Source organism: Carassius carassius, chromosome 1, assembly GCF_963082965.1.
Source record: "Carassius carassius chromosome 1, fCarCar2.1, whole genome shotgun sequence".
NCBI classification, from domain to species: Eukaryota; Metazoa; Chordata; class Actinopteri; order Cypriniformes; family Cyprinidae; genus Carassius; species Carassius carassius.
In genome coordinates, this window is record NC_081755.1 from 17390519 (window position 1) to 17413825 (window position 23307).

The 23307-nt window shown below is 37.2% G+C and overlaps 2 protein-coding genes across 2 annotated transcripts; one reads left to right on the plus strand and one right to left on the minus strand.

Annotated features, from left to right (window-relative positions):
• Positions 1-43: 43 nt before the first annotated feature.
• LOC132140531 (protein HID1-like) lies at positions 44-16257 on the minus strand. The gene is made up of 19 exons (XM_059549303.1): positions 16078-16257; positions 14821-14970; positions 13028-13198; positions 12702-12824; positions 10800-10906; positions 10473-10589; positions 9303-9510; positions 9110-9166; positions 8877-9017; positions 8706-8796; positions 6994-7145; positions 6810-6888; positions 6328-6492; positions 3616-3843; positions 3352-3497; positions 3182-3274; positions 1415-1506; positions 1176-1334; positions 44-990 (listed from the first exon to the last, which is right to left on the minus strand). The coding sequence occupies exons 1-19, from the start codon at positions 16141-16143 to the stop codon at positions 927-929; spliced, it is 2409 nt and encodes an 802-aa protein (XP_059405286.1). The 5' UTR covers positions 16144-16257; the 3' UTR covers positions 44-926.
• A 1268-nt stretch (positions 16258-17525) lies between these two features.
• On the plus strand, positions 17526-20644 carry LOC132140548 (protein FAM104A). The gene is made up of 3 exons (XM_059549329.1): positions 17526-18055; positions 18338-18449; positions 19707-20644. Exons 1-3 carry the CDS (start codon positions 18039-18041, stop codon positions 19935-19937), a joined length of 360 nt encoding a protein of 119 aa, XP_059405312.1. The 5' UTR covers positions 17526-18038; the 3' UTR covers positions 19938-20644.
• The last annotated feature ends 2663 nt before the right edge of the window (positions 20645-23307 follow it).

Sequence of the window (23307 nt, forward strand, 5' to 3'; positions counted from 1 at the left end):
AGTTTTTTTATGCATTTGTTCTTAAATGGATGTCAACGACAAGTGTGTTTTTGGACTCTACGTCCTCTCGATATATTTGGACAATTTTTGCACAGATACACAAACATTAAAATACATTTACAAACGCTTGATCTGTTTCACAAGCTCTCTTATAAATACTGCCACAAATAAAGAAAAACATTCAGTTTACAGTCATCTGCACTTTAAACAATATGACGAAAATATGCAGAAATTCAGCAACTAAGCTAATCATTTTGACAACATCGGATAATTTCATATCTTTCATATACCTAGACAGCGTTTCTACTTTAAATATCAAGCAGTATTTACAGTATCTCAATAGCAAAACTGATATGCAGACAAAAATAGAGATATTGGTAGGCTATGCCTACAAACAACCGCGATATATGTATAATATTTTGGAAAACAACCTTTATATGAATACTGGTGGAATTAATCTAAACCAGCTTTTGATTTCCAGTTCTTTTCCTTCCAGTTATTCTTCATACCTGACTAAAGTGAAATTTGGGAGTATGCATGTAAACACACACACACAGATCACAAAAAAGGATCTAGTAAGATTGCCCTCTTGTGGTGATAATACAATCTAGAAGTCTTCGTCAATGCTTGTAATCTAACATCTTTCACAAGGTTTTCAATACTATAAATAGCATTCCTTTTATAACAAGCACCTTGTTCCTATAAAAACCACAGTGAGAGAGTTTCACATGACTGGGCTGCCGAAGCTGCCGACCACAGTATGCTTTTACTATCAGAGTGCATGGTTTATATTTAGACACTTTGTCATCTGTACACCAGCCCGAGCAAACAGACCGGGCACTTCTCGTGGAGTCTCACAGTCTATGAATGGGATAAAGCAAAATGATAAGGCAAAATGAAGTCTTGAAGCAGGTTACAGCTCATTCTTACATCTTCTGGATCTCAAAGAGACGCACGTCTGTGTCGTACCAGATGGGCGGATCCACATTACTACAGTGAAAAAGATGGAACAATGTTAAACTCAGAAACATATCTTATTTACTTGGCTGACAAATCAAAATCCTCCTCTACATTATTACTAAATGAATATTCTGTGTCTGAATAACCCGTTGGATTTAAAAACACATCACTTTTTGGTTTGAATTGATAAAAGAAAACTGCAATGTCATACTAACCGCAGGTAAATGACTCCCCACATGTATGTGCGAAACCACATGCCAGTTCCTGCATTGGCCTGGTATTTCCTGATGAGAATGGGATGGGGCACAGGCAGCAGACCCACTAGAGTGCCGTGCTGAAGAAACTTCAGGATCTCCGATTCATCCGTTAGACCCCTAATGTAAAAACATAATGTAATATTTCACAGCGGCAAACCAAACCACATGCAGCTATCAATGACAAACTCTTCTCTTACTTGTCAATGCAGATTTTTTCCACCTGTGGCACCAGTACTTGCAACAAACGCATGATGGTCTGCAGTGGGAGTTTGCTCTTCCAGGACAGGACCTGCAATAAAGTATATCTACTGAATCATTTTGATTCCTCTATCAAGAGCTGTGCACTTACATCATAAACTGCTAGTAAAACAGGTAACATGCTCATTGCATGTTGCACTTGCACAATGTATCTTATTAACCTGTTACATATGCAAATAAGAACTTTAAGGGTTAATACATGTAAAATGTAAAACTTAAAATCTCTACCCAGGAGCCAGAGTACATTAAGAATCCTTTAAAACATGTAATAAGACAAAAGGGTTATATAGATGACCCAAAAAAGGAAAATTCGGTCATTATTTACTTACCCTCATGTTGTTTAAAACAAAACAATACTCTATAGTTAACTGTACAGCAGTAAAAACTAATGTATACTGCAGTATTTATAATAGTTTATCAGTTCGCTATAGTTAATACTACAGTATGCTGTCGCATTCATTAACAAAGTGTTGTAAATACTATAATATATACAGTAAGTCTCAATTTATATTTAATAAAGCACAATTAAAAACAACTACAGTTTAACAATGTGCTGTGCAAGACTTATAAAAACATGTATACAAACCAAGCAAACATCAGGCAACAAACAACATCACAAGTCATAGGCTGCAGTGAGAGATATGTTTTTAACTTTGATTTAAAAATGTGTAATGTTGGGGCAGTTCTAATATGGATCAGTAACGTGTTCCAAAGTTTAGGTGCGTCTATGGTAAAAGCTCAGTCACCCCTAGATTTTAATTTTGACTTTGGAACAGTTAACAGACTCTAGTTGGCAGACCCAAGAGTTTTTTTCTGGATAATATTCACATAAAAGGTAAGGGGGAGCACGTCCATTTAAACATTTAAAAAAGAAGCAAAAACAATTCTAAAGCATACTGGGAGCCAATGTAAAGTGAACACTGGTTAAAAGATTTGCACCATTTGCACAATTTGTAGAACTGTTTATTCCCAGATACAGGGAATTACAATAATCAATTCTAGAATAAATAAAAGCATGAATTGCAGTTTCAAAGTGCTTAAAAGAAAGGAAGGTCTTCACTTTAGCCAATGTTCTTAATTGGTAAAAACGTGATTTGACAACTAAATTTATTTGCCTATTAAATTTAAGTGCACTATTGAAAAGACGCACAGGTTTTACACCTGATTTAACTGAAGCAGATATTTTAAATTTTTAAATGTTTGGGACTTCAGAAGAGCCAAACACAATGAGCTCTGTTGATGAAGTCAACGATCGCTCATTTAGATAAAAAAAATTCAAACACATCCAGGCTTTGACATCGGAAAGACAGGCACGGAGGGATTCTACATGCATCTTATGCTTCAGGGGCAAATAAAGTTGAGTATCATCTGCATAGCAGTAATAGTTCAAGCTATGAATTTCAAAAATATAAGCTAAAGGAAGTAGAGAGATAAAGGAAATAATCAATGAAGCATAAAGAAAACAATAAAGGGGCCAGAATAGAGCCTTGGGGGACACCACAAGTCAGGGGGACCGACCCAGAAAAATATCGTCCAATTTAGATTGAGAAGCTTCTATTTTTCAGATATGACTGAAACCAACTAAATGCAGATTCCTCCAATGCCCACAACTTGTTCTAGCTGAGCAAGTATGGTTCAGAAAACACTATACTATATACCATAAATGACTATAGTATTTTTTCATGCGATGATGAAGGTCTTCTTACCCAGTCTGGCTTAGGGTTCCAGTGGCTAATGGCAGACGATGATGAGTTGGACAGACGTCTCCTTGCCATCTCTGCCTCAGTGTAGAAGACATCCTGGGGAGAAGCATTACTGTTACCACCTACTTTTAATGAGCTAGTTGTGAATGTGATTGTGTGCCTGCTTCTCTAACCTCACTGTCTCTTCCTGAGATGGACTCTGTGTCACTGGTTCCAGCCGCAGTGCTGTGTTCAGGAGTTTGTGGGGACTCTGTCGGTGGCACAGCTACCATAGTACCGTCTTCTGAAACCTGGGACTTCTCTGTCAGTTTATCGATGCCTGAAGAGAGTTAGCCTGCCTATCAAATCAACTCACACCCAAAGTGCCACTGTCTCATAGAAACTGGTCTTATACAAATATTTATTATGCAGTACATGAAAGCAATTAGCAAAGCTACCTGGCAGGGCCACCAGACTGGCCTTCAGAGTGCCGGGCTCAGCAGGCACAGCCGGCCGTGAGCCCTCCATGGACACTGTCTCCTGCGAGCTGGTGCGAGAAATAGCGTCTGGAGATTTCCTCTTCCTCTGCAAGGCCTTCTGAATGGTGTTGGGGTCGGATGGCAGGTTGGCCAGCTGGTGGAAGATGTTGCGCTTCCGAATGATAGCGTACACCAAATTACAGTTACCTGATCAAAACATTACCAGAGTTGGGGTCAGGGGAAGAAATCAGTTTAGTTCAATTCAGTTTGACTTTATTCATTTCCCGAAGGCAATTTGGTTGCAGCCTACAAGGAAGTTTCCTTCCTAAAAAGTGCTGACTTTTAATTTAAAAACTTTACAGCTGAGGGGATAAATTAATGTCAAAACTGATTTGTTTTACTAACAGGGGTTCTATACCGATCTATACACATTTAGAGAATTAAACCAGCACAACAGTGAAAAAGACAACAGTGACTAAATATAGGATCTGTTAGAACATGCACATCAGTGAAATGAATGGAAATTACTATCACAGTGATCAAAAATCCATCCCAAATTCGAAATAATGTCTACTGCAGAATGAAACTAAATTTAACAGGCTATTGTGATTAAAGTTAAATGTGAAAATGAAGGTCATATAATGCCATTGCGCTACAGGCGTCCCGAGTACGAATCCTGGTCAGGACCTTTCCTGATCCCACCCCCTTTGCTCACTGTCAACTTTAAACTGTCATTTCATCATACTCAAAAATGCCCCAATAAAGTGAAAACAACATAAAAAATGTAGATTGCGAACTTTGCTCATTGTGCATTTGATTTCTTTCATAGCGCTGAGCAGTAGAACCAATCATACACATTTCTGTTGATCTTATGAATGCAATGGCTAATCAGAGGTTACAGCTCGAAATTATTAATTCTGCACAAAATTTCCCATTATTAACAATAAAGTACAGATATAATGTAATTAAGAGGCACATTAATTAGAGTTTGGTGGTTTGATGGTCATGACCCACTACAGTGATATGGAATGTTTTTTTTACTCACTTTCTGTATATAATCTATTCACCCTTTTTTATATATTTTATAACTATTTAGATACTTCATGCAGGCAATTTACTTGATGTAAATGTATTTGTAAATAAACGTAAATGCCGTGTCAGAGCCTCTGTTCCCCCTTTGCAGTGTAATAATGGCTTTCGTAGATGCTGATAAAATGTAACTGGGAACATTTTATAGTATTCTGAAGAAACTGGTTACATTTAAGTATTTGGCATAAAATACAACTAGTATTAGTAATTGTATTAGAGTTAGTAAAGTAATTAGATATAAGGGTAATTACAATAATTGCTAGGGATGCTCCGATACCACTTTTTCCAGCACTTGGCCAATACCGAACCTCCTTCTATTTTTGGTTGTGACGAGTGGGGCGGTGCCGAGAGACGTGGGAACGGAGCGAGGCCGGTGGAGTTATTGGAGATGAGCGACACCTGCTCGACCCACCGGTCTCGAGTCCCACGGAGGAGATGGAAGGATATAAAACTGGAGCGACGACAGTGAAGGACGAGAGAGGACCAGGCCTGGATTTAAGTTTGTGTTTGGTTTTTATTTGTGCGCGTCAGTCGTCCGTGAGGGGCTGACGCGCTGTTTTGTCTTTATTTTGGAATTAAAGTTTATATTTGATTGTCCGCCGGTTCCCGCCTCCTTCTTTGCGTGGTCATGGAGTTAATTTGTTACATTGGTATTTGCTGATACTGGTATTTTCATTGTATTTGTAAATTTTTTCAATATTGGATACAGAAACCAAAAGAATATGTATAATGTTAGTTGGTTAACATAATTTATCAAATAGATTTATCCAGAGCTGATCCTCCCTATACATTAACATATGCAAGCCTGCATAGGGCCTCCGAAACACCGGGTGGTCCCCTTGCTCTCAAAGATGATTTAATTTTAGTTTAGTTTTTGAATTTGGACAACGGTTGTGAAAACATGAATGATCATTTCTTTTAATGTGCTGCGCTGTCACCCTTTCTACATAAAAATCAGTCAAATCATGTAATGTGAATGTCGTACAGTCTTGCTCGAGACTAAAAAAACTAGTTGAAAGAGTACTGAGCCGCAGAAGAGAAACTGCTCTTTCTCCGAGCTCGATTTGAAACGCATTTCATTAATTCGCTCATAACCCAGTCATATTAACATTAACACATTTAACATTATATTAATTGCATGCATATACCTCACAGACATCCATAATCTCTAATAGTAACTCCATTATTCTGTCTGTTGTTGGTAATTCTTTGTCTGAATATGGAATTATCACATGCTGTGTGGTATCGGCATTTGGTATTGGGGCAATTTAAAGAGTAAAAGTAAAAGAATTCAGGAGCTCAGTATTGGACCCGATATCAAGGCCAGTATCGGTATCGGTGCATCCCTAATAATTTCCTAAACAAAGGCAAAAAATGCCCCTGGAAAATAATTCAAGAGATCAAATATTGTCCTTTAATGGAAAAGTTTATTATTAAGATTAAGGAGTCATCTTTATCTAAACTTTTTGCACCAGACAACAAGATTTACATTAATAATTTGCAAAAGTACCACATGGACCTACATAAACAGAGTTGGCAGAAAGGCAAGAGAATGTCTAAAACTCTTAATCTGGCAAAGATGAATGAGAGTGTTGATCTTACCATCAAACTGGTACTGAATGATATTATTGAAGGCCTCCAGCAAGAAGAAGACCAGATGGTGGTTCTGAGGTGCAGAAAACAGGAACCCGTTAGTGGAGAACGCCTCCAGGAGATGGAGGAGCTTGTTGGCCGCAACCATGGAAAGACTCTTCAGGTAGGGAGACACTAAAAAAGAACACAGTATTATGTGCTTGACTGTCAGACACCAAACTACACAGATGAACATTCTTGAACAGTAATCATTCATTTGACATTAATCTAACTATTCCATTTCAAATAAAGCAATTTTTGATCTCAGGAAACCAACTGGACTTGTTATCTTTTATGAAAATGCCCTCACCTTAAATGGAATAAATCATTTAGTCTCTTACCAAATGAAAAGTGTCACCTCCAGTATTGTTTATTTTTTTCTGGCGTAACAACAGATTACAATCTGAATCCTAGTAAAGCCCTGCGCAAACCCAGACAATCTTAATACTCACCATTCACCACAATAGTGAGCAGGCAGTCATAGAGAGGCTGTAAACGCTGATGGCCACTGGTTATTAACTTGTGGAAAACCTTCAGACATAACCGGTTTTTAGAGGTTTAAAACAACGGTAGAGTCAGACACAAAACCAGACACTTTCATGTGAATTGTAAAACTGATGCAGACATGCATCTCACCACAATGAGCAGATCGGCGTGTGTGCCCGTGAATACAGGGATGTCCATAGTGACATGAAGCGAGTACGGCTTGTTCAGACGCACACCGAAGTTCCTCTCTCCACTTAGCAGCAGCAGAATGAAGACGCCGATGTGCATGAGACCGACCCGTGCTGAAGTTCAGCAACATCAAGAGATCATAACAAATTGACATGTCATTTACATAGAGATCTTAAAAGGTACAGTAACAAAAATGCATTTCTGATGTAAAAGAAACATTTTAAGTGGACTTCAGGGGGATAAAACAACAACAAAGTGCCACCCTTAAAGGAAAACTCCACTTTTTTTCCTTCTTCGACTATGTTCTTCCCTCAACTTAGGCGAGCTGACACGTACCTCTCCCATCTCAGTGCATGCACTCAATTGCTGTAGTGCGCAGCGCCACTATGCTAGCGTTTGGCTTAGTACCATTCATTCCTTATGATCCAAACAGGGATGAATTTAGAAGCTACCAAACACTTCCATGTTTTCCCTGTTTAAAAACAGTTACATGAGTAGTTACACGAGTAAGTATGGTGACACAAAATAAACAGTGGCGATTTCCTGAGGCGATTTCCGCACCTCTTTGACCTCAGCACAGTAATATCAAACTCCTCACATTGGTTGTATTGACGGAAATTAGAGGGAGAGTTTTCAGGAGTGATGATATTACTGCACTGAGGTCGAAGTGCTGTCCTAGTACACTTACTCGTGTAACTACTCATGCAACCGACTTTAAACAGGGAAAACACGGAAGTGTTTAGTAGCTTCTAAATTCATCCCTGTTTGGATCCTAAGGAATGAATGGTGCTAAGCTAAACACTAACATAGTGGCGCCACGCACTACAGCGATTGAGTTGAGGGAAGAACATAGTGGAATATGGAAAAAAGGGTGACGTTTTCCTGTAAAGGAATAGATCATCCCAAAATAAAAATTCTGTCATTTATTCCCCCTTATTCATGATTTTCAAAATGAAACCTGAGAGATTTTTGTCCAGCCATTGAAAGCCCATTCAGCCAAAATTGTACAACTTCAAAATGTTCATTAAAGTGCCCCTATTATGGATTTTTGAAAGTTACCTTTCATGCAGTGTGTAACACAGCTCTAAGTGAATGAAAAAATCCTGCGAAGTTTTAAATCTGAAAGTGCACAGTGAATAATTGACGTCAACATGAATCATTAGCATATTGCCCGTCCACTTGTTGGTCTTTTCGCTTTGGTCTGAATGAAAATGCAAATTCATTCTTTGCCACTAGATGCTGCTTTTGGAGCAGTAAATATTGCTGTTACCCCGGTAACGCTGTAAACAAAGCAGCACTGCGCTCACAAACGCTGCTTTATCAGACATTACAGGCTCATGATGACATTAAAATGAGACCAATCGACCAATCACCGTGGATTAGCGTCAAGCAAAGGTGGGGTTTGGAAAAATGAATCTTTGAGCAAATTGTTTGTGAGTCGTTGAGCAAGTAAGGTAAAAATAAATACATATTATAAGACAATGAAAGTGTTCTTTGACCTTGCATGCATGTCAGCGTTTTGTTGGGGACTCCCAAAACCAAAATATGAACCCTTCATTACCCATAATGGGGCACTTTATGGGTTTGGAAAGACATGAAGGGTGAGTAAATGACCGAATTTGTAATTTTTTGGGTGAACTATGTCTTTAAAATCTTCCATTTGGTACTCTTACATTGGTCGGCTCGGGCATCGTTCAGGTAATACAGGATCGGCACTAATATGTCCAACACATCGCTGCTCTTCAGCACAAAGAACAGGAATTTCTGCAAGAGGAAATACAGTATGTGTGAATTTCCCCCGTCATTATTTAGAGATGACTGTATTTAAGCACCTAATCTCTTACTTTGTTGAAATCACAGAGTTTCCAGAAGAGGACCAGCAGTTCCTGGTGAAACTGGATCTTTTTGGTTGAGTTGGGCAGGTATGTTTGAGTCAGTGGGTTGGTCAGCAGGCGCGCCAAACCTTTCAGCACGAAGTCGTAATCCTGCAGACACAAGGAAACAGCTCAAACATCAAGAGAACAATGCAGTTTCTTCTTATTTTCTCGACATATGCTAAGATAATGGCTCTCCATACCTCCTCCCTGTGAATTCTGGACAGGTAATTCACAAACAGGTTATTCGGACCAACAGACTACCAATAAAAAGAAAAAAAGAAGGTATTGCTCACACAACGACCATTGGACTGTTATTATTCACTTGACTTCTTTTGACATTCGCTGTACTTGAGTGGATGTTGTGTACACTATGGGGTGTGGTGGTGTGCTTACATCCTGGTCTTCCATGTTGGAGGGGGAGGGTGGGCGGTAGGGCTGTCCGCCCTCGTGCTCCAGAGTCACTATGAGGATCTGCACAGCCTGCTCCACCAGCTGCTCGCGGTAGTCAGAGAAGAGCAGGTGGTTGTAGGGGATCCCGTAGCCCACCGGGTCGTATGCGCACACCACGTTCAGCAGCGAGGTGAAGAGAGGGAGAGCGTGTCTGAAACAATGTTCACAGCACTCTTGTTTTTATTTACATTTTTATTTCAAACATTATTTGCCATGTTTGATCAACATTAACAGATTATTTTTTCTTTTTTCTTAAAAAAAGACAAAATATATGCCAAAAGGGTAAGAAATTCTTGTGACAGTTAACGTACTTATTTTTTATTTTTTATTTTATATATAATATTTTTTTTTACTTTTTCAATGATTGAAGATATAAATCTTGTTTTTAATATTAAGATGTTTTTTTACTAAAATGAATATTTTACCAATAAGGCAAGAAAACTCGTTTTCCCTTGGAATTAACATACCTTTTCTTTTACACCACTGCCAGATATTTTGTCTAGCAACATTTTGATAAATTCTTCAGAAAACAAGACTTAATATCTTAATATCTAAAGTAATTTTTCTTCTCAAGTCAAAATCAAGTCAAACATGTTTATTAAGAAAATATTTTTTATTTTGCAGTGAAGGAAGAGATGAAATATTACAAAACTGTGTAGGTTTGCATTCTGAAAAATCTATAAAAATTAAATGAGTTTTCTTAAAAACAAGACAAAATACATGCAAGTGGGTTAAGAAAAATATTCTTGTTTTCCCTTTGACTTATTATCAACAAGAAGGTTTTTTAGCATACATGTTTTATACATTTTCCTGAAAACAAGATCTGATATCTTCTTCATAAACTTTTGTATTAAACTGATTTAAGAATGCACTGTAAACATACAAAGATTTTTTTTTGTGTGTGTGTGGCTGTTGTGATCTTACATTTCTAACAAATGGTTAATAGTGTGTTCTGACTTTTTCCAGGCCCAAATCAAAAGCACCCACACTGAAATTTACAGACTAGCGTTTAATACTCAGGATTAGAGGTTTAACTTAGCAAACAGTGCTAGGAAGTCTCCGAGTATTTAGTTGGGGAGTGTTGTGTTTGCGCTCTTGTCTACAGAGACTGACCTGTTTTCAGAGGAACAGAAGAAGGTGACCCAGGGGTTGAGAATACAGTTTTCAGATGTTGGCGGCAGGTACATGGCCTCTGAGAAACAGGTGAGCAGTAACCTCAACAGCTCAGTCCTGTAAACACACCACACACAGAGGAGTGAAACATGCGCCACTGGACGGCGAACACATTTAAACTACGCATCTGATCTCTAAATGAGTGATCTGAATCTGGAGTCTGGGTGGAAAACAGGTGCGGGCTTTTAAGCGTCTTGTGTGGTTACTGATTGAAAGGTCACATGAGGCTGTGGGAACAGAGACTGGCACACTTCTCGCGGCTCTCACCTGTTGATATCGTGGATGTAGTTGAGCGGAGGCGACTGAGCGAAACCCACTCCAGCCTCCCAGATGTACTCACAGCTGTCCAGGGACTGCATGTCCTCAACCGAGTCCTGTACATGAGAAACAGACACTCAACCTGAGACTGAAATTACTGTAACTGCATGGGGCTAATTAACTAAAAACATTTAATTACAAAAACAGACATATTGTAAATTCTTTATTAAGCGGTTAACCGGTTACCGTTTGAGGTTGAGTAAAACTGACACGTTTATTTTATTAAAATTAAATTAAATTTGTCCCTGGGGGGGGGGGCAATTTAAAGGCAATGTTAAGCAACATGTTAAAGAAAATAACACTTTAATAAATATAAAAAAAATAAAAAAAACACTAACCCTAGGGTCTCATGCCCTGTACACTCAAATATATTTAGGCCTAAATTGTGTATCTATTTGGATTACACAGATTTAACACAAACTTCTGAACTTGATGTGATGCATATTTGTCAGTTATAAATGAAAAAGTAAATAAAATATTATTTGCATCTATTTGTTGGATTTAAAATAATTGTATCTTTAAAACACATTTATTTAATTGGTTTTAAAAGTTATTCAAAATGTTTAAAACAGCAGAAATCTGCTCTAGAAAAACTAGATTAATTTAGTTAAAAAGTATGGACGTTGTTAAAATATGGCTAGCTGTGAAACAAGCTATAGTCAGTTAGTTGATGAGATTAATTAAATCTGTGAGATTTAAACAAATTTGATTTATTGATTTCAAATACATAAACCTTATTAACAGGTTATTTAAACCACATCCAGCTCATTAGTTCTGTTACAGAAGTTTTTTTGTTGTTGTTGTTGTTGTAAATGTCTCTTTTAGATTTAGTCATTTGGCAGATGCTTTTATCCAAAGCGACTTACAAATAAAGTTTTGTTTTTATAATAAATAAAATGATTAAAAAGAAGAGAGAATGCTAGTGTTAGAGGTTCAAGTGTAGAGATGTGTTTTAGCTGTTTAGCCATCTCAAAAAACAGTTTTGCAAATTTACTAAAAAAAAAAAAAAAAAAGATTTTGCAAAACCATTGCATAAGTATTCTGAGGAAGTTCAAATTTAGCTCAGGAGCAACTGAAGGAGATGGGCTTTGGTTTGACTGGTAACCAAGAACCTGATAGTCACTCTAGCTGAGCTCTATTGAAGCATCATGTTTGAAGGAAACCAGCTCTGCTCATCATCTGAAGAGTACCTTCCCAAAAATAAAATATGCCGGTAGCAGCCTCATGCTGTGGGGCTGTTTTTTAGTGGCAGGGATTGAGAGACTCGTCAGAGTAGAAGGAACACTCAGTGCAGCACACTATAGAGATATCCTTGAAGAAAACCCAGTCCAGATCATTGGACCAATCTCAGACTGGGCAGAAGGTTGATTTTCCAACCGGACAGTGACCCTAAACACACAGCAAGAGTGGCTTATAGACAACTCTGTTAATGTCCTTGAGTTGCCCAGCCACAGCTTCAAATAGTTCTGGAGAAACCTGAAAATGTGCATTTGCCCTCATCCGACCTGACAGAGCTTGAGAAGTGAAGAGAAGAGGAGAAGAATGACAGATAACTGCCAAATGCCGATGTATAAAGCTTGTCACATAATACCCAAAAAGACTTGAGACTGTAAAGGTATCTAAATATCTATTTAAGGGTATGAATACTTACTTATACTTATGTACTTATGTCAGTTTTTTATTTAGTGTAGACTGATGTGGGAAAAAAGAAATTTAAAGCAGTTTAACAGAAGGCTGCAACAAAACGTGAAATAAATAAAGGGGTATGAATACTTCAACACACACACATATATATATATATATATATATATATATATATATATATATATATATATATATGTATGAACTCACAGGTCTTCCTTTCTTGTAGCTCTGAACAGTGAAGTCTGGACAGAAGAGTAAGTCAGCCACAGCCAGTAAGAGAGACTCTGCCAGCGGACGAGCGCCTTCATCTTCATCCTCCATATCATCCATCTGAGCAGAGACAAGAGTAAACAAATCACTAATATACAGCATCACCTTTGCTGAGAGAAATTCACTTGAGTGTGTTTCATAATCCTACACTGCTATTTTTAAATGCACTTAAACACAAGCTTTAAGTCACACTGCTGAATATCGACCAGTTTTGAAGGTGAGTAGCAAGCACTCAGTGGGTATTATTTAGTGGTCCTCCTCACCCCCGCTCTGCCAGCGCCAGGGATGGTGGACCAGAAGAAGCCTCTCCAGTCCTGGTCCTCAAAGATGTAGGGCAGGGTCCGAGAGAGCATACGAGTGCAGTTCAGCACGATCTGCTTCTCCTTCTCTGTGGGGCAGCCAGACTCAGCTCCCTGAACCAACTTCTCCACCGCCTGTGGGAAAACACACGTACACTCGTGACCAAACACGCAGTAGACAGTATGGACATGAGCACATACACACCTAAAACATATCAAAATGTCGAGTTTTTGAGTCTTGAAGTTTATTTACTTTTCTGCTTAGCGATACTGTGGCTGAATGAATCCAGAAAGTAGATCAGGAGGTCAAAATGCAAGTAAAAACATAAAAGCTAGATACGAATACTTGTCAAAATATGAAAACAAATATTCAAAACAAAATCAAAATAATAATAGGATATACATATGCGTGCATATACTGTATAACCAAACGTGCACGTACACATTCACCTAGATACAAATATATTCACATAAAATAAAAATAGATATTTATGAGATATGTGCAGAAGCACAATTTTTTAAAGAAAGAGAGAGAGCCTAAATGTACACCTTATATTGGTTAAAATAAAGGTCCAATCATTAAAAAAAAAAAAAAAAAAAAAAAAAAAAAAAAAAAAAAAAAAAAAAAAAAAAAATATATATATATATATATATATATATATATATATATATATATATATATATATATATATATATATATATATATATATATATATATATATATATATATATATATATATATATATATATATATATATATATATATATATATATATACGTATATTGTTTAAAACCAAAACTTAAGGGAAAAATAGGATGAGGATATTATATTTGATTTCTAAAAAAAAAAAAAACTATGTTGAATATGTCAAATAAAACATATTAACTATGATCCACTAACGTTTGGATTCAAAAGTTTGGAGTTGGTAAGAATTATTATTATTTTTTAAATGTTTTTAAAAGATGTCTCTTTTGCTCAACAAATTTAATCATTTATTTAATCACTGATAAATATTATTACAATTTAAAGTAACAGTTTATTAAATCTATTGTAAATTGTAATTTATTCCTGTGATGCAAAGCTGAATTTCCAACATTGTTACTCCAGTGTCACATCATCCTTCAGAAATCATTCTAATATGCTGATTTTGCTGCTAAAGAAATATTTCTGATTATTATCAGTGCTCCTTAATATTTCAATAGAAAATGTAATACTTTTTAAAGGATTCTTTGATTTTTGCAACTTTATATAATCTTTAAAGTCTATAAAGTACCCTAGCTGAAAGTCTACTTTTTTTTATTACATTCCCTTTGATGTCCTTTTGTTATTCAGATAAGTGCTAAATACATTTGGGCCCACTGTGAAACTAAACGGAGTGCATGTGCACACAAGTTAAATCATTTCTAAATACTGTTACACAATATAATCTCTTTACTTATGGTCTGATGTCACGCTTTTATTCCTTGAGTACACAGTAAAGCAACACGTCTCTCTTTCTCTTTTTTGCGAACTCCACTGGCAGGATGCGCACTTGAAGACTATGAAGGTTTCTAATCAGGTTTCCTTTCTGATGGACAGCCTTAAACAGGAAGTCCAGGGACTGAGACAGGAAGGGGAAAACGCCAGCTGTTTCCTGTCCCACCGATAACTTTAAACTCATGCAATCACTGCCTGTTACTGATGAGGCAATTTCTAATTACTGACTGTTAGTGCTGCACGTATGTAACAGGTGTCATGTTTCAGCACTGAATGCTACCTTGTAACACAGTGTTGCCAGATTGGAGGGGGACTCCTCCCGGACGGCTCGGATCTCAGCGGCGGGGAGCAGGGCGAACACGTCCTGCACGCTGGTGGCAGTATCAGCCCAGAACTGATCCCAGAATGCGTCATCTGTGGCTTCCACGGGCTAGGGATGGGTGAGGAGGATAAGGTTTTTAATGCATATGTAAATCCTTTTAACACACACCAGACCGAAGCAACAGCTGGGCTGATCTACACATCAATATTTAATTACCAGTTGAAAATAACAAAGCACTCACGTTAACCCTGCAGAGGACAAGAAACAGTTGATCATTTCATATTTTCAGTTAAAATCATGTTTAAAAATGACAGTCAGGTCTTGACATGGTATTATCCTCTAAAAACTGTTTTAAACAACATTTGACTGATTTTTATATGATTATCGTAAACGCAGGTTTGTGAGCTCATACTGACTGAGTGACTATAAAGAATATTTTTTAAATAAAATATTTCATTTCTCAACGACCCCTATACACTTATTATTAAGATATTTTTGGATGAATTGATAATTAAAAAACGACGTCACGTCAAGAGGGGCGGGATCTAACATACCTCATCATTTCTTTTTATGATTTCTACTGTACATATACAAAAAAAATAAATAAAAGCAAGCAAACAAACATACAACAACAACCAAAAAAACTCAAATAAATGGTATAAAACAAGATATACAGCTTTAGTTTTAATTTATTTAGAGAGGTTTATCCTGAAACCAAAGGGAAATAAAATGTACATAAAATACAGTTATATTAAATCATATGTTCTCACATGCAGTTAAGCTCTACGTAAATTCATTTTGTTTTAAAAATGTTTAGCGGTTACTACATTTTCACATAGATTAAAAAAAATAAAATAAAATAAACAGCATTGTTTATTGTTATTACGATAGCATTAAAAAAAAAAATAAATAAAAAATAAAAAATGAAATCGTTCCATATGAATGAGGAACATAACGCAGATGTTTACATCTGCAGATAAACACATGACACCTGCACAGCTGTCTTATTATGGGCGAACACAAGCATCATTATTCTGATTTAAATACCATGACCATCGCAGCCATACCCAGTGTATGATGAAGACTAAATTCTGATTGTATTATCCTGATTATGTGAGATGTGAGGTGCTGCAGAGGTCTGGAGTGAGGCGCAGTATCCATCTGGAAACACACAGGCTCATGATAACAGCCTCGAGTATCAGCCAAGACACAAACCTGTGTTTTCGTGGTCAGCTGGATCACCGCCTTCCTGAAATTCAGCTTCGAATCCGTATTTCCCATTTTTCCTGATATGTTGGTTTAATGATGAGGCTCTGCTGTAATCCCCGTCACCTCCTCCTCTGCGTGTGTCATCTGCGGAGGCGGCGGAGCTGCGCTAAATCCACACACTTCCGGGATGAGGATCTGATAAACCTACTATGGTCAGGGCTTCCTCCTGAATATTAATTAGGCGGTGTGACGTCAAGGTAATAGGCGTAACGGATTGGCTTAACGGCACTTGGGCAGAGCGACAAGAAGCGAGTCTAGCGGCTCAGTCTGAGAATTAATGAAGCGTTGATAACGCAGCAGGACTGACTCTTCAATATTACTAAATATATTACTTAGGTTGCGTAACTAGACGCCTAAGAAAAGTTACCAAGCAACGACAGTCTGCTCAAATTAATATTCATAAACCAGGCCTCTGCCTAAATTACCATAGTAGGATTAATAAATCCCAAACGCAGTTGCTAGGAAAACACTGTTTAGCTAATTCACCCTCAGAATATTTTACTTTTCAGAGACATCCATATTCAAAAAGCATAACTAAACTGAAGTAATAACATTTCCGTTTTAATAAAATCTAAGTGACAAAAAAGCATTGGACACATTTTAATAATCAAACGTTTAGTCATTTAGCCTTTAAATGAAACATCAGTTGTCATAAATGTGTTCAGATGCATTATACTGGGTATTTTTGTAAGTCAGAGAGACAAACGGAATTTATTTAATTTGAGTAAGTTAATTCTAATGGCTAAAACAGAGAGACAAACTGACTTAATTTAATTTGACTAATTCTAATATACATAAAAAGAAAGCATACTTTTAGCGTTTAAAAAAGTAATTCATTGTCGAATCAATCTTGCCCCCAAAAATAAAATAAATAATGAATTAAAATAAAATATGTTTGTGTGTGAGTGTGTGGGTGTATATATATATATATATATATATATATATATATATATATATATATATATATATATATATATATATATATATATATATATATATATATATATATATATATATATATATATATATATATTACATGGTTTATTTTAGTTTATATATATATGTGTGTGTGTGTTTGTGTAAATAACAAAAACTGTACAAGCATGTATTACCTTTCATGTCTTTATGTAATAGTAGCCTAAATACATTCCTTTAGCAAATTGTTGTTTCTGATTATACTTGTTTTATCTATGTGCATGTTTTTCAATAATTTAAAGAAGCAACTAAGTAAATAAATAAATAAATAAGGGTAAAGCTGAATTGGTGCCGATCCAGATAAAAGTCAAATATATTTTCTTGGCTGAGCAGAAGCGCTGTGGGCATCGGACGTGACGTCATCGCACGACCAGCCAATCCGGCGCCGCCCTCGTGTTACAGTCTGATGTCCGCGCATGCGCACCAGCATGTAAATAACACCAACCGCGGTGGTGTGTTTGGTGTCGCGCAGTCTCATCAAATAGACGAACAATCGGTTTATATTTACAGAGAACCTTATTATATCTGCTTCGTTCATGAAAGTAAGTCTGGAAGAAGAAGTATTTAAATTGTTAAATTAGTAGAACAGGACGCGTGAATTTGTGAAAGTGTCAGTTAGCACGCAGCTATGACAGAGACTAGCCGGAGGACTTAGAGTTTGACACATTTATCACTGTAGAATCAACTAAATACGACTTTCACTTATTTCGATTTATAATTGTCTCATTACTAATTCATAAACCCGCTTTCAGTTGGACGGGGATGAGAGTATTTAGTGTCTAAACGTGTTGTGCTGTATTGAGTGTAGCATGACACAGCAGGTTGTTGATCAGAGAAACACAGCTGATCCAGCAGCGAATGAGGCTCAGTAAAACACTCACACACTCAAGACCAGCATTCAAGACCCTTAATCTGCTGTGGGAGTCGCAAAAATGCTTACAGAAAACAGGTGAGTCTACAAACTGCTGATACATTCCTTCATCATTTAACCAACATGTCTTTATGAATCACAGAGGGGCAATTTTTAGGTCTAGAGACAGATTGTGACAAAGTGGCATGCGCTAGAATGTAACATTGTTGCAACAAATATAATACAGTTTACATAATGGTATGTGAAAAACATAAATATGGTTATACACAATGATTAATATGTGTAAGTGTGTGCCATCAGTGTTAAGAAGCTGCTTTAGTACTGTGTTGATAGTCTTTAACCTGTAATGATGCTGTAAAGGAAACGTCAGCGCGCTGAAGGAGATGATGAAGATGCTCAGATGCCTCAGGCCAAACGACTGAGTTCAGCCCTCCAGAGCTCAGAGACGGGGAGAGAGTCCTGGGAGTCTGAGGTAGGGAGCGCAGTCAACAACACATCACTACACTTCTTCAGCCCCGTTCACACTAGCAGCGACTTTTGTCTGGCGAAGAGGTTTTCTAGCGGGCGTCTCAATACTGGTTGCCTTAACAGTGAATCAGGTTTCTTCCCACTAAGCACAAACATTTTGGAGGCAAAATACTAAATATATTCTACATCTAAACTAAATCCGTACATACAAACAAAAATGAATAAGAACCAGAGAATAGTTTCTTCCATTGTGTATGTTTATCTACGGTGCTGAGAGGAGGAAGATCAAGCTCTATCTTCTTCTTTCCTATTGGCTCTTGCTCCAAAAAATCGCTCTACATTTGCATTAAATTGAAGTTGCTTCACCGGAAATCACCAGCTGAAATGAATGGGATTGTGTCTCCTGTGGGAAGAAACATGTATTGCTCAGGTGGGATTTTGGCCTTTCTTCCCCACACTCTCTTTAAATCTTGAAGGTTCTGTGGGCCTCTTATATAATCTCTGATCTGTAGTTCTTACTTTATATTTGAAGTCAGGTGATTGGCTGGCCATTCTAGCAGCTTTATTTTCTTTCTCTGAAACCAATCGAGAGGTTTGTTCACTGTTGAAATGTCTGCCCTTGTTTCTTCATTATCCTGGTACTGTAGGTGGGGGGACTGAACCAGTTAATATTAATTTCCATTGACTTGGGGCAGGGTTGCTTTCTAAATGCTGATAGATTTTAGCTGGTGTCATTTTGCACCTCCCTTTCTTCACGTGTTCAGTACTTTTTCCCTGCGTCATTGCATTTTATTACATAACTTAATTTCTGAACTTAAGTGTTTTGGTTTACTTGGTATGCAAAGATTACTTGGGTTGTTACTGACATCTGGTGAATATTATAAGGCAACCGCACCTTTAGAAATATATTTACTGAGAAAAATGGTGACGGGTTCAATACTTATTTTTATTTGTCATTTAAAACGGAGAGCTGAAAACTTTTGAAAGTGTCAACATTGAAATGACTGAGATATGAACTTCTCTCAGGGGTGCTCCAAGTAAATATTTTACTTCTAAAGGCTGACAGAAGCTCTCAGTGCTAGAAAGATGTGACTCAAGTTTATTTTGAACAAGATGACCGGTCAATTCCATCTGATCTAAACCGTTTGAGCTACACATTTCTGAATCTTGTCTGAATTGTACAAAGGGACTTTTTTTGACAGCTCCAGGGCTGTTGTTTTTTGAATCCCCTCTCACTGATGATCTTGATCATGTGATGCAGTCTTCCAGTAGCGAGAGCAGTTGGATCAGCAGTCCGGATCGCGCCGCAGGGAGCAGCAGCAGCGGAGTGGATGTTCTCGGGCCCCGCGGCGGCCCCGGCCCCTGCAGTCCCCACAGTGCCTTGAAGCAGTCGGACCCCGGGGACCTGCTGTCCTACCAGCACATCAACCGTGTCCTGAGGGAAGCCCATTTCCAAAGCTTACAGAGCCGGGCTCAATCCAAGCACAGGTGACTTTCAGGGACAGACAAACCCCGTAGAGACCGGGGTAAAACTTCTTCATCTCCATCCTCGCTCAAACCTGCTCCTACTTTCTAGATCTCTCTGCTAAAGCTCATGTTATGTTAATTTTTTATTGGATGGAAAAAATGCCCTGGTACTGTAAGCTCTTCGACTAACTAGAGCACAAAAGTGCTCATTGTAAGCAATAACGGCTTGACTATGATGCAAACTTTTGTGACTTTCACACTGTGTACGTTTCTTCTGAAAACAGCTCTTGAGAATTAAAATGCAGTTTAGTGGGGATTTGCACTTGATGGGATATTGATGTGGAGCATATAGCAATCCAGCTGAGCACATTTAGATGGGAGGCGAAAATATTCCCATGCACCTCTGATTAGTGAACTCCATTCCAGTTCTGTCACTAATGCTTAAAGAGACAGCAGTCGATTGAATATCAAAGACTGCGCTGATGGGCGGATCTGGAAAATGTCTTTGTAATCTGCCGGATCTCTTTCCTCCCCACCATCACTGAAGCTGGTTGCTCATCCAGGCATCAGGCCTTCGAAGCCCTGCGGAGGTTTTCTTGTGTGCTAGTCAAAATTCTGCATTTTAAAGATTGTTGTTTATTTTACTATACCTTTTTGTATTGAAAGATGTACATTGCATTTTACATTCAGATCATCTACATTTCTAAATAAAGATGGATGTTCTTAAGCAAACCTGTGTGTTTAACCTGTGTGATTTGTAGAATAACATCAGGAAGACAAATCCTGTAAAAGTGATATGTCCATGTTTTAAAAAGAAAAAAAGTCTCAGTTAAATGCTACACTACCAGTAATCCTGAACTGAACTGAAGCATTTAGAGAAGTTACTGCTACCTTCTTCAGGAACGAGTCCTAAGTTAGTCTGTTTTTTTCTGGTTAAATGCCTGAAATAAGGTCTGTGGTTAACACGAGTTCAGGATATTTTCAAGTATTATTCTACAATATAAAATACATCTGTATTAGCCTTTATTTTTTATTTTTTTGTCTTGTCCTGAAAAAGACTAACAAGTTAACAATTGTCTAAATGGATTAGTCCAGTTTTACAGCCTTATTTTACCTCAAACCTTGCAACTTCCATAGTTTGATAAAAAGATTAAAAGATTTGTCATTCTTCATAGTGATGACATTAATATAACTTTAGCTTTTTAAAGTTCCACCATCTGACATTAAACCCATAGAGAATCTGTACTTTTTAATAAATGAAAAATAATTAATGATATAACAAACTTCTATAATAGATATGACCAGGTCATACATACAAAATGGCATTCATTAATTCAATTTTATGGAAAGGGGAAGAGAAGCCAGTTTGTGATTTTATATAAGGATTTCTTGAACATTTTATAAAATGTCTGTTTTTAAAATGGTATTAGATAGGTATTGTTTTTTTTTTATTATGGAATCATTTTAAATTGAAAAATTCTGGATTATAGTAGGTGTATATATGCATTTAATTATATGAAATTGTAATCATAATATTTCATAATACATTTGGAGATTATTTGAGGTATTGAGGTATCTAATGGCATATATTTAGATTATCTTTAACAAAATGTGTAAAAAATATATATATACACCACAAGGTGAGGTGAGGCATTGTACTGTCATTTCTGATTTGATTGCCACTTGGAATGCTTCTTGGAAATTACTTAGGAAAACAACTCAGAAACAGAGTATCTTTGTCTTTAGGTCTGATTTTCAAACAGATTTTTTTTTTCATATATGAAATGAATGAAAAAGTGGGCAGTCAAAGTTGAGCTCTGTTATACGTGGCTGCTCTGCTTTATTCTCCTACTTTTATATTCCTGCATTAGCACATGCGTGCAATAAATGACAGGCAAGGGGGAAAAAAACGTCCTTTTTCTGGATGTGTCGTGAATTACAGCTCAGTGCCATTAATGAGAGATGACCTGTGCTTCAAGGAGTTGTGGGAAAAGGTCACTTTAATTAGAGCACTACATGTCCTTGTCACATTGCGCTGCATAACAGATTACATGTATTAATTTGTCTCTGGTAAGCACGGCTCCCTGTCTCTGCGTCCTCATTACAGCTCTTGCAGAAATCACAGGCCTTCCTTCACTGCACAAGCATGATAGATGTCTCTAAAATGACCCTGGATCAGTTTATCAGTCCTCTGAGGAATACATTTATTTATATTGATATTCAATACTGACTCACAAGATTTTTGCCAAAAATGTTAGTATTGTTAGTACAGCCTCAAAAGCCATGGGTCTACATTAGGTTGTTGCAGCAGTGTTCTAAACCTTTATGTTATATATTTGCTATTCATTTTGAAGGGTATTTTATGCAGATGCTTAATAGCCCATCTCAGAGTCTCCAGCAATGATTAAAGTCTATGGGATGTTTTAAAGAGTTCAGCAGATGCAGTTGTGAACAAACCAAATCAATCTTTCTAATGTCATAGCTTAACTTCAAAATCAAGATGATTCTTTACAGAGCTTCTCTATCACCCAGATAAACTATGACTAAACCCATGCTGTAAAAAATTGTGATTGCAATTTCAATGGTAAAAGACTAAATAAGTTGTGTGAATAACTGTAAAAGGTCTAACCTTACATTTAATGCAATTTTACAGTAAAATACAACTTACCTTTCCAGATTTAGGAAGTTATAAAGAAGTCATAATATAATTTGCAATGAAAAAGATTTAAATTGACATTCCCAGAATTCCCTGCTAACTGATTTAGACAACCAAAGATCCATATATAAAGGGCTGAATAAAGATTTCAGGACTCAATGGACCATATTCACTCAGAACATTATATTTCTGAAATGTAAAATTTGTGACATTGAGTCTTATATAGACACATCACAGTTCTCCTCTGACCAGACGAAACCAGTAGTTCAATTCCAGGCTGCAGCAAAGTCAGATTGTGCAGAAGAATCATATGTTTCCTGTGGTCTTGTCCTGGTGGTCCTCTGAGACAAGGTCTTTACAGGGATCTGTATCTGGGGCTCTAGTTGTCCTGGTCTCCGCTGTCTTTCAGGGATGTAGAGGTCCTTTCTAGGTGCTGATCCAGCATCTGGTCTGGATACGTACTGGATCCGGGTGACTGCAGTGACCCTCTGATCTGGATACAGACTGGATCTGGTGGCCACGGTGACCTCGGAACAAGAGAGAAACAGACAAATATTAGCGTAGATGCCATTCTTCTAATGATGTAGCAAGTACATAGGGTGTTATGGGAAGTGTTTCCGGTTCCGGTTTACCTAATTAATGCAGCCTAAAAATCCTTTAACGGATTTGGATAATAAAAGCATATTAGTATGTTATGTGTAAGCCAGGTTAAAGAGATGGGTCTTTAATCTAGATTTAA